The following is a 12,517-nucleotide window of genomic DNA, read 5'->3' on the forward strand; positions in this document are numbered from 1 at the left end:
TTCAGCTGGGCAAGCCTCTGTCTCTGGTTTCCTCCAACCACAGCTCTGGATACTGTGTATGTTTTCTACCTACAAGGTCTCTCTTTTCTTTCTGGGGAGTTATGGCAGCACATCTAACTTACCCAGGGATGAGAGGATTTGAAACTATCTGTTTTCCTCTCCCTGAAAGAGAAGATTTTAGCCTTGCAGTATGGTGCAGACGGTGGCTAAATCCCCATGTCCACAGGTGTTTCAAAACACAGCAGAACAGTTTTCAGAGTCAGTGCATGCGTTCACTTCCTGAACCTACGGTAACAAAGCACAGTAAACTGGGTGGCTTAAACAATAGATGTTTATTGATCTCACAGTTTTGGAGGCTAGTAGTCCAAAACGAAGATGTGGGCAGGACTGGTTTCTTGAAAAGGATATGAAAGAGAATTTGTTCATGCCTCTCTCCTCGCTTCTTGAATCCTCGGCTTTTCTACCTTTTCTTCACACCACTTTCTCTCTGTGCATGTCCACATCTGTGCCCAAATGTCTCACTTTATATAAGTGAGACAGGCTGGGACCTGGAACCTTTCACTGCAATGGTTGCACCTAGACACACCTCTCATGTGACAAAATACAAATAAGTTATATGGGGCTAAAAATAACTGTGTGCATGCACAGTTGGGGCAGATTCTGGACAAAAGATTGAAAGAGACCGAAAAGCCCAACTGCCACTTTTGAAGAGCCTGGAGCAAAACTGGGTGTCAGGAGCAAAACTGGGTGTCGGGAACAAAGGCAGAGTACTGAGCATGCCCCCTGCACACGTCACTACCTGAGGGGTGGGCAGACCACCTACGTCACCCTGCAGTCTGACCCCCTGGACACACCCCTGTCCTCACCCCACTTCAGGATTGCTTCTCGTCCCCTTGGGGAGCAGGGGAATCTTGTTTGTTTTCTCTCCCAGCGCTGCAGAAGGAGCTGCAATGAAGTCTCGCCGGAATTTATTATCTGGCCTCAGATCAATTTCTGTTGATCAAGGAGGCCAAGAACCCTGGTTGGTAACAGAAGAACACTGGTCACACTGGGTCAGGCCCATCCTGATGACCTCATCTTAGCTTGACTAGACCTGCAAAAACCCCATTTCCAAATAAGAGCATTTCTGAGGTTCTGTGAGTTTGAACTTCAACATAACTTTGTGGGGGATATAGTTCAGTGTCTAACAGAAAATAAAATTTACCTACCTCATTCCTCTCAGTCAGAATTCCATCTCATTTTAAGCATGTGCCATGAATCACAAAGGTAGAAACATTTTCAATTTATTATTTTCTCAAAAAGTGTCCAATTCATCTAATTTTTTAAATTTAACTTTTGAAATGTAATCATAGCCTTCCTTTATCACTAAAACAAAACAAAACAGCAACAACAAAAAACTCACCTGTACCTATGTCTCTTTCATTCCTAAACGTGTTCTCTGGTTCCTTGCCTAATTTTTGTTTGTTCAAACCATCCAAAGGCTAGTCTCTGAGGTATCTAAGAACTAGATTTTAGTCTTGTTAACTCTCAGAGTTTATAAAGAATTCTATTCATGTAAATTTTAGTTTTTGTTTCTTTTCTCTTTACATGGGTTTTATCTTGGTATTGTATTTTTAATTTCTAGAGTTAAATTATTAATTCATTTTCAACTTTTGTTCTCCATTAAATGTATTTACGGCTACCAGTCCCCATACAGAAGTTCTTAATTTTGTTGTGCTATAGGTTGTTAATTTTAAACTTTATGTGTAAGATATTTGTATCCTGGCTAGAAATCTTTGCTTTATTCTGGATCATAAAAATATTCTTGTATATTTTTGTCTAGAAACATTACTATTTTACCTTTTACACTGAGAGCTACAATCCAACTAGAATTGATACTTATGCATGAAGTAGAATCAGTATCTTTTCCCCCATGACTATCCAGTTGAGCCAAAACCATTAGGTGGAAAAGACAATCCTTTTGCCATCTATCTTAAATTCCAAAGTATATATGTGTGGCTCTATTTTTACACTCTCTTCTGACCTATTTGTCTATATGCAGCAATACCATTGTGACTTAATTACTCTAACATTAGAAAAGTCAATATCTGACAGTGTAATTTCTTCAGCTTTGTTCTTGAAGATTATCTTTAATATTCTTGCCTCCTTCCCTTTCCATGTCAACTTTGAAATATGCTCCTAAATTTTTATTCTGCTGATTTTGATTTGAGTTGCTTTGAATCTGTAGGTCAGTTTGGAGAAAATTCACCTTCCAATATTGTCTTACAGTCCATAAATATGGTATATTCATCCCTTTATTTAGTTCTTTTGAAAGTCTTCTCAATTATGGTTATAATTTTCAGTGTGTATGTTTTGCATATCTTTTATTAATTTCCAAATATTTGATTATTATTTTGATGTTATTGTAAATGTTTTAAAATTTTTTCTATTTGTTTTCGGCTGGAGAATGAAAATCTAATTGGTTTCCATATACTGACATTATATTCTCACTGCATTCACATGTTTATACTAATAGTTTGTGAATTCTTTTGGATTATGTACATGCACAATTATGACACCCACAAATAACGAGTTTGGTTTCTTCTTTTCCAATTGTTTTATACTTTAAAGAAATTTTATTACATTGTTGTTATTGTTCACTCACTAAGTCATGTCCTACTCTTTGAGACCCCACGACTACATGCAGCATTCCAGGCTTCCCTGTCCTTCCCTATTTCTTGGAGTTTGCTGAGATTCATGTTCACTCAGTCAGTGATGCTATCTAACCATCTCATCCTCTACCACCCTCTTTTCCTCATGCCCGCAGTCTTTCCCAGCATCAGGTTCTTTTCCAGTGAGTTGGCTCTTCCCATCAGGTGTCAAGTACTGGAGCTTTCTTGCATGACTTAGGACGTGTAGTACAATGTTCAATAGAAGTACTGATTATGTTTTTTCCTTTCTTTCCTTTTAATACAGTGAACTACATTGATTTGGGGATGTTAAACTGATCTTACCTTCCTGTAATAAACTTTATTGGTCATTATTTTTTATTAGAATTTACTGTCAGTATTTACCTACAAGTATTTGTTATTTTATTATTAACAAAAAGGGTTACCCTTTTATATATTACTAGTTATGATTTTAAATTATTTTTATTTATGATTATGTTTTGGTATTTATGTCCAGGAGAGGTGAGTTTTTTCCTTGTAATGTCTTTGTCAGATCTTGGTGTTAATTTTATGCTAGCTTTATAAAATACATTGAGAAATACTTCCTCTATTCTGTAACAGTTTATGTGAGATTGCTGTTATCTAATTAGTCAGATGTTTGATTTCCTGATGTGGCAGTTTTGTTTCAAGGAACCTGTCTATTTCAACTAGCTTTTTGAAAGTTATTGACATAGGTTTTTTTTTTTACAGTATTGTCTTATTTCTTCCATTATGAATCTGTGGTGAGTCTCATTCCTAACATTGATTATTTGTCTCTACTTGCTTTTTTTTTTTCCTTTAATCATTCATGTTGGAGGGCTATCAATTTTATTAAACTTTTCAGAGAAACACTGTTTGGCTTTATAAGCCACTAATACATAATTTTATTCTCATATCATTAACGTCTGCTCTTATCTTTATTATTACCATCTCTGTTCTTTCTCTGGATTCAATATGCTTTTCTTTTTTTAACTTTTTGAAATGGATGGTTAGATCAGTGATTTTTCATCCAATTTTTCCGTTACATACAATTTTAACTCCATAAATTTCTCTCAAAGCATGCCTTAAATTTCATTCCACAATGCTTAATATGAAATCTTTTCCTTCATCATTCAGTTAAATTGTATTATAATTTTCATAGTGATATATTATTTGACTTACAGTATATTTCCAAGTGTAGTGTCCAAGTATGTCAGAATTTTCAAGAAATCACATCATTTTATACCTTAATTCTACTGTATTCAGAGAACATTATATCATTTCAATGTTTTGAAATTTGTGAAAACAATTTGTGGCAAATTTTGGAAGAATATGATGTGTAGTCTTCTGTTGTTGGGCACAGTGTTCTACATATATCAATTAGGTCATGCTTATTAATGGTTTTATTCAAAATTATAGCCTTACTGAATTTTGTCTCCTTATTCTGTTACCACAAGAGACCTGATAAAACTATCACTATGACTGTGGAGGTGTCTATATTTTTTCTATTCTTGTCAACTTGTGAATTACATATTTTGAAGCTTGGTGGTTAGGTACACTAACTTTTAGAATCATTAGCTCTTGTAGTGACTTGACCTCTTTGTCATTGTGAAACTCTTTCTTGAAGATATCTCTCCACTGTCTTCTGGCTTCCATTTATTCTGTTGAGATGTCAGCTGTCAGACTTATTTATGTCCCTTAGAGGGTAACGTGTCTTATTTGTCTGTTTTCAACCATTTTCTCCTGTTTTTTCATCAATTTGACTATGATGTAATTAGTAACTTTCTTCTGCTTAAGCTTCATGGTGCTTCGTGAATCTAAAAAACTCTAAACTTCTTAGACTCCTTAGAAGTGCTTTCTGCCTCTGTAACCTCATCCCATCCCTGTAACTCTCCCTTCTTCCATACGCATCTCCTGTCTGGAGTTTTTCATTTGATAATTTTACAATTTTTTAATTGTTTTATAAGTTAGTACATCAAACTTTTCTTTTTCAGTCAATTCTTATTTATATTTACTAATAAGCTTTACTGATCATTTCATCATTACTGCTTCTTGCATCTCGTTACTTTCTCGTGCATTTATATTAGTTCTTTTTCAGTATACCCTTAAGTAGTTTATTTTTCTAGTCTTTGAATGGTCATGTTTCTGTCATTTTGTCTCTGAGAAAAATATTTTTTCACTGATTACTGATTGTTAATTTGATCTTAGATTGTAAGTTGACAAGTGATCATTGATTGATAGTGAATAATTTGGTTGTAGAATTCTATATTAAAAACTATTGTCCCTCATCATCTTAAAGATGTTCGTTTTCTTGTATCCATTATTGCCTATGAGAAATCTGATGCCATTCTGATTCTCACTCCTTTGTGGGGAATCATCTTTTTTCTGATAACTTTTAGAATTTCTCTTTGTCCATGATGTTGCATTTTTTTATGATGTCTGCTCAGAACTTTATGAATATTTTTAGACTGAGTACTTCTGTCTTTCCCACATTGCACAGCTCATGGGATCTTAGCTCCCTGACCTGGGATCAAACCTGCACCCCTTGCAGTGGAAGCACAGAGTCTTAACCATTAGATCACCAGGGAAGTCCCTCTTTTCTTTCTCTTTAACTCCATGTAATACTGGCATTTCTGCTAGGAATACTGCTGTTCCCCATAAGCTTAATCTTTGTTTTCCCTCTATTTTTCTCTTTGTGTTACATTCTGGGACTTTTCCTCAATTCACTCATTTGTTCAATCAGTAGAGAAGAAAAGAAAGAAGGGAGAGGACTTGCTGAAATAAAATAACCTGAAAGTAAACTTATCTCTGTCCGTAACTGCCCTCTCACGCTCAGCGGTGCACCTTCTCTCTGTTAACTAGGTGCAGCAAGGCTCATATGCAAACACTGTGGATTTGTGTACATTTTGAGTTTCTGTAATTGTACTTTCAGAAGGATCTGCTAAAAGATGCTTAGGGATGTTGTTATTAAAAATGTAAGATTCCTAATTATGTGCCATGTTGTAAGCAAACCCAGATTACATCTCAGTTCCTGTTCTCATAGAAATTAAAATCATAGGTATCAGGAAGAAAAAAATGTTAAGCAAACTAAAAACTCTGAAAAAATTGATACAGATGAATTTATTTGTAAAGAAGGAATACAAGGACGTAGAGAACAAACTTATAGATACCAAGCAGGGAAGAAGGGGTGGGATAAATTGGAAGACTGGGATTGACATATATACACTACTGCTGCTGCTGCTAAGTCGATTCAGTCGTGTCCGACTCTGTGCGACCCCATAGACGGCAGCCCACCGGCTCCCCTGTCCCTGGGATTCTCCAGGCAAGAACACTGGAGTGGGTTGCCATTTCCTTCTTCAATATATACACTACTATGTATAAAATAGATAACTAATAGGAACTTACTATACAGCACAGGGAACTCTACTCAATGCTCTGTGATGACCTAAATGGGAAAGAAATCCAAAACAGGGGATGTATGTATACAAATGGCTGATTCACTTTACTGTACAGTAGAAACTAACAGCATTGTAAAGCAACTATTTGCCAATAAAGTTTTTTTTTTTAAAGTCCACCTACATTTTTGTGAACTCATTCACAAGCATGGCATTACCTGGAAAAATGACTCCAGGGAGAATGGTTGAAGATCTTCTGGAATCCCGTTTATGACAAATTTAATTGAAATGCTATCACATCTTAACATTCTGGGAATCTTCATGTACGAGAGTGTGTTGTGATAGACGCGTTTGTCTCCCTAGGTGACTTGTATTCACCTCATGTTGAAAGATGTGGAAGGTGCTATTTCATTGCATGCAGACATGTTATCACAGTTCTTTCTGTCCAGACCAGGTACACTGTGACTAAGGACAGCGTGGTCCAGTTCTTCTTCTACCAGCCGATCAGCCATCAGTGGAGACAAACTGACTTCTTTCCCTGCACTGTGACGTGTGGAGGAGGTGAGGCACAGACTTCGTTCCTAAATATTTAGAGCTCAGAGTTAAAAATGACATGTTTGTGTTTTTGAAGCTGACTTTAAAGTTAGTGTGCTAATTAGAGACGTGTAACCACGCAGCATCTTACTCCACGGCCTGGGGCACAGTGGGGTTAATGAACATGCATCTGCCTTATTCTTGAAAACAGGTGAAAACTGGATTTAGAGAACACCCTTTCCTTTGAGCAAAGAACTGGAAACATGTTTGCATGTCTCTCATGGACCCCAAAATAAGAGCAAAGAGATAGGGAGGCTTTCAAATTCTATGTCTTTTAAAATTCTAATCCTGAAGAATTCTTTTTGATTCTAATTATCCATGAGAAAAACAACAAATGTCTCTTTAGTTTTAATTTATTTTCTAGCTTTCACACACAGTTAAATATGGGTTTTCATTTGGACACTGAAGTTAAAAGAGACGCTTTCCATTCTGGGAGGGACATGTACAGTGGGACTCAGCTTAGTTCACTTGGCTCAGTTCTTGGGAGAATAGGTTTTCTCATATCTGGATGCCCAAGGAAAGCCACAATCAGCCCTGCTGGTCGGGATTCCAACCTTCAAAGGAATTGCCTGGCTGTGAGTCTGTCACCAAAGATGGCGTTGCCTGTGAGGACAGAAGGAACATGTTAGGCTCCTTTCAGAGGTTCCCCCAACATCCTGCCATTTTCTGTACACCAGCAGAATTTCAGTACATTTGTTCTTAATGTAGGAAAGCAGTCTGTCTTATTTCTTTCTCTTTTAGTTATCTGTGTACTGTGACAAGATTAAGGAGGAAAATTAATTGTCTCTCTCCCCAAATTATAAACACCTGTATGCTCTTTGTCTCCTTTTAGAAATATGTTTCCATTTAGAACAAAGAAATTTTTCTTTGACTCGAGGAGCTATAATTTCATTCTGTTATTATTTTGGGGAAAATACACACACATAAAACCCACAAGGAAAGCATTACCAAAATCTAATTATGTTAGTAATCGAATCTATATGATTTATGTAAATGCATTTCAGAGTTTGGGATAATGAGGAAGACTAGTATGCTGGTCTCCAAGTACTTGGGTGGACTTCCCCGGTCTTGTCTGCAGTCATCTGTGTGGGACACGTGGGGTTAGTTCAGGGAAAGTACCCGGACTGGCATTGCTGTCTGATGCTGCAGACTTTCTGGCAGATATTGGTGCCCAAGTCATATTTTATCGACTCCATTTGGATTTTCGTTCCTGTGGTTTTTGACCTTGCTTTTTATAATGCATACCAGTCTGTCCTTCTACACTCAGCTTACATTTAAGCCACAACTTGTAGGAAGCTGTCTAGTGTTTTATAAAATCAGATTGCTCTCAGACATTGGGCCTTTAAGTGTATTTTTGGAACTTTATACCAGTTGATTAAGGCTGAGAACTTAATTTTGGACTTTTTTTTCTTCTGAAGAGCTCATTCTGGTTTTGAAAAATTACCTTTTTAAAAAACTTAACATGACACTTATATAGTGACAGGAAGCTTGGAATCAGATCTTTCAGGAAATAGAAGCATCATTTTGTGAGTTGTTTTTTTGAATTTATAGCCCTCATCCATATGGAATGTTCACTTTCCTCAGAGACTGTACAAGCTGATTGAATAGAATCAGGAATAAGTCTTCATTCCTTCTTCTTTGAAGGCTTATGAGGCAGGGGGAGATGTAGATAGGAGGGTTTTGTTCCCCTGTATAGAAAATGCTATTTCCCCAGTTAGAAAGTTCATTGTTATCAGAGGTAACCTAGGTACCCCAGGGCAGGAAATGAGTAAAGTGTACTAGCAATGGAATATTTATTATACAGAAGAGCGAAACAATAGCTCAGTACAAGGGTACTTCTCAGAAATGTAACATTGAGTGAGAAAAGTAGAAAACAGAAGACGATTTAAGACACAGTATTATTTATTTAGTCAAAGCAGATACACATGAAACAACATTACAAAAGATGGATGTATATTTAACACATTAACAATAAATAGATGTCTCTGGGGGATTGTAATGGAAGAAGGGGAAATATAAGGAAACAAGAGCCTTGCATAGTGCCATGACAACAGTAAAGAGATATAACACTGAATCACCTTCTGTGCATGAGCTCCAAAAATTTTCAAAGGAGTCTATTATAACATTCTAATCACAAGTGCTAAAAACAGGGACTTCCCTGGTGGTCCAGTGGTTAGGACTTTGCCTTCCAATACAGGAGTTGCAGGTTTGATCCCTGGTTGGGGAACTAAGATCCCACATGCCTTGTGACCAAAAAGAAAAAGAAAAAAACCAAAACATAAAACAGAAACAGTACTGTAGCAAATTCAATAAAGACTTTAAAAATAAAATGGTCCATATCAAAACAGAAATCTTAAAAAGTAAGTGCTAAGTTATAATGCAAGTTATAACACAAGTAGTCATTCTCAATCTTGGTCAAACATTTCAGTCATCTTAGAGGAACCTGAGAGTCTTTTTTAAAAAGTCTTTTTTTTTTTTTTCCTGCTCAGTTCGGTTCACTTCAGTTCAATCACTCAGTCATGTCCGGCTCTTTGTTTGTAATTCCATGGACTGCAGCACGCCAGGCCTCCCTGTCCATCACCAACTCCCAGAGTTTACTCAGACTCATGTCCATTGAGTCAGTGATGCCATCCAACCATCTCATCCTCTGTCGTCCCCCTCTCCTCCCGCCTTCAATCTTTCCCAGCATTAGGGTCTTTTCAAATGAGTCAGTTCTTTGCATCAGGTGGCCAAAATATTGGAGTTTCAGCTTCAGCATCAGTCCTTCCAATGAGTATTCAGGACTTATTTCCTTTAGGATTGACTGGTTGGATGTCCTTTCTGTCTCCTTTCTGACTCTCAAGGGTCTTCTCCAACACCACAGTTCAAAAGCATCAATTCTTTGGTGCTTAGCTTTCTTTATAGTCCAACTCTCACATCCATACATGACTACTGGAAAAACAATAGCTTTGACTAGACAGACTTTTGTTGGCAAAGTAATGTCTTTGCTTTTTAATATGCTGTCTAGGTTGGTCATAACTTTGCTGCTGCTGCTGTACCATATCACCCAGCCTTTGTTTATAGGTTTACATTGTTAACAAAGCTTTGACACTCATGATCTTACTCGCTCCCCCACAGTAGCTATAAACCTAAAGGAGTTTGGGAAACTGGAAGCAGCACTCAGTCCAATTGCTAGCTCTCTATTAGTGCTTTTGCTAAAGCGCCTTACACCCTCTTCTGATTAAGCAGTGGGCATCTGCTGCTTCTACCTTCTAGGTGGCCTGGGAATAAAGGAACGGCCATATTTCTTCAGTTGCAATGTGGCCATGGGAACAGATAGGACCCACTCCTCCCACTTTAACCTGTGGGAATGCTGATTTCTTGACTATAATGCTTCTGATTTCATTGGACCAGAAGGGGACCTGGGTGCTGGTATGTGTTAAAGGCTCCCACATGGTTCTGTTTGTTATACAACCAGGGTTGAGAACCACTGAGTTGAGTTTCTTAAAGAAGAAAGAAAAAAATGTGTGGCAAGCGATAACATTGCCAAGGAAATCCCAAATGGATGCAATACTCAGACACTTCTCTTCTGCCGCTTTAGGGTATCAGCTCAATTCTGCTGAATGTGTGGATATCCGCTTGAAGAGAGTGGTTCCTGACCATTATTGCCATTACTACCCTGAAAATGTGAAACCAAAACCCAAACTGAAGGAATGCAGCATGGATCCTTGTCCATCAAGGTCTGTATCACTGCACTTTGGTACATGTATACAATGGAATATCACTCTGCTATTAAAAGTAATGCAGTTGAGTTTGTTCTAATGAGGTGTATGAACCTGGAGCCTGTTACACAGACTGAAGTAAGTCAGAAGGAGAAAGACAGATATCATATATTGACACATATATATGAAATCTAGGATGGTACTGATGAGCCTATTTGCCAGGCAACAATGGGGACACAGACATAGAGAACAGACTTGTAGACGCAATGAGGAAAGGAGAGGGTGGGATGAGTTGAGAGAGTGACATGAAAACATACATTACCACATGTAAAACAGACAGCTGGTGGGAATTTGCCGTATGACACAGGGAGCCTATATGACACAGGCTCATTCATGTTGATGGATGGCAGAAACCATCACAATTTTGTAAAGCAATTATTCTCCAATTAAACATTTAAAAAAAGAAATCAACGGCGGCTGTGACTGATCCATCCTTATCAAGCAACACAGTTCCATTGCATGACCTTGAATGTACCCTGGTGGCAGGTACCTGCGAACCCATTTCTAACCTGGTCAGGAGGCATTAGGCTCATCTGCTCACGCATCTGGTTCGCGCTTGTGGGCTCTGTGTCCATGTGCTGTGACCTTTCACTTTTCATCATGAACCTCTCTGACCATGTCTTGTGTATACAGCATTAAAGGTCTCTTCATTCAAGTACATCTAGTCCACCTACCAGCTGTGAATATTGATAATTCACCATTTTAGCTTTTTAAACGGGATTACCGATGACCACATTTCGACTTTTGAAGTGTTCACCTTAAACTCAGCATAAATAATGCATAGTGCAGGAAGTGGAGAGTCTGACTGCCAGAGCAGAAAAGCTATGCATAAACCATCCTGCTGCATAATTTAGTACCTGGTGACTTGGATTGCCAGAAGTTGGCAATCCAACTTCTGGATTGGGGAAGTTGGATTGGGGAAGTTTCTTGGCTTTGCTACAGGATCCTAAAATAACAGCACACTATCAAGTCCCAGAATCCCCCAGCTCTCTGCCAGCTGGCTGAGGCAGTGTGCAAGTGGAAAGAGAAGCGTTCTCAGTGGATTTCATTTCCTATCTCGAAGCTGTGCATTTCCTGTAATCCCAGGTGGACACAATCACGAATGGAGGCCTTTTCAAAAGACAGATTCTGTTAAACAAAGTGGTTTTCTAAAGATCCTGCTAATAAGACAGTATGTTAATATCATGAATTTATTTTATCACAATTTAAGAGGATAAAAGGGAATAAATAGATTTATCGAAATTAAGAGATGATGAACATATACTACTTTAATGAGTATATACTGCTAGCTTCATTTTCTTCATTTTCATATAGAATTAGGTAAGTTGTTTATCAAAGATGTCCCTAAAAATTAAGGAGATGGTAGCAAAAGTGTGCAAGTGGAAAGGAAATTTGGGGGGAAATGGTTCAGAACAGTTGGCATATTAAGTGTCAATATAATTTGAAAGAGCTCTGTCTTTTGTCATATGACATCTGTACTAGTCAAATGAGTAAATGTATTGAGTAGTAATTATATTCTCATGACTTCATTTCTAGTGATGGATTTAAAGAGATCATGCCCTACGACCACTTCCAGCCTCTCCCTCGGTGAGTTACATGTTTCCTTTTCCTTTCTGTAATATGCTCTAGGCAGTTTGCAAGGAGCTTTAGTATCTGTGAAAGGTGAAAGTGAAGTCGCTCCATCGTGTCCAACTCTTTGCGACCCCATCGACTGTAGCCTATCAGTCTCCTCAGTCCATGGGATTTTCCAGGCAAGAATACTGGAGTGTGTTGCTATTTCCTTCTCCAGGGGATCTTCCCGACCCAGGGATGGAACCTGGGTCTCCCGCACTGCATGCAGACTCTTTACTGTCTGAGCCACTGGGGAAGCCCATAGTATCTGTAGCAGTAGTCTTAAATGTATGAGACTAGACCCTTTACAGAGAGCTAAGGGAACAAAGACTTCAATTACATAAGATTTTTCTAAGAATTACATGGCATAGGCTGCCTCAAACGTAATATTTTCTGTCACTGGAGATGTCAAGCATGCATTTATACCTAGGTATTACAGAGGGGAACTTCCCTGGTGGCTAAGTCAGTAAAGAATCTGCCTGCAATGTGG

General features: G+C 38.0%; 1 protein-coding gene across 5 annotated transcripts in view; it reads left to right on the forward strand.

The window, feature by feature from the left end:
* Positions 1-12,517, forward strand: part of ADAMTSL3 (ADAMTS like 3) — a 392,562-nt gene that overhangs the window by 241,238 nt on the left and 138,807 nt on the right. For all 5 annotated transcript variants that reach the window (XR_006273566.1, XM_043489726.1, XM_043489723.1 and 2 more), the window contains exons 10-12: positions 6,511-6,622; positions 10,236-10,374; positions 11,953-12,003. Coding sequence is in view for 4 of the 5 variants with exons in the window: in XM_043489726.1 (XP_043345661.1) it covers positions 6,511-6,622; positions 10,236-10,374; positions 11,953-12,003 (302 nt within the window). In the remaining variant the exon portion in view is untranslated. The remainder of the gene's footprint in view (positions 1-6,510; positions 6,623-10,235; positions 10,375-11,952; positions 12,004-12,517) is intronic.

Source organism: Cervus canadensis, chromosome 17 (genome assembly GCF_019320065.1).
Source record: "Cervus canadensis isolate Bull #8, Minnesota chromosome 17, ASM1932006v1, whole genome shotgun sequence".
Lineage (NCBI taxonomy): Eukaryota > Metazoa > Chordata > Mammalia > Artiodactyla > Cervidae > Cervus > Cervus canadensis.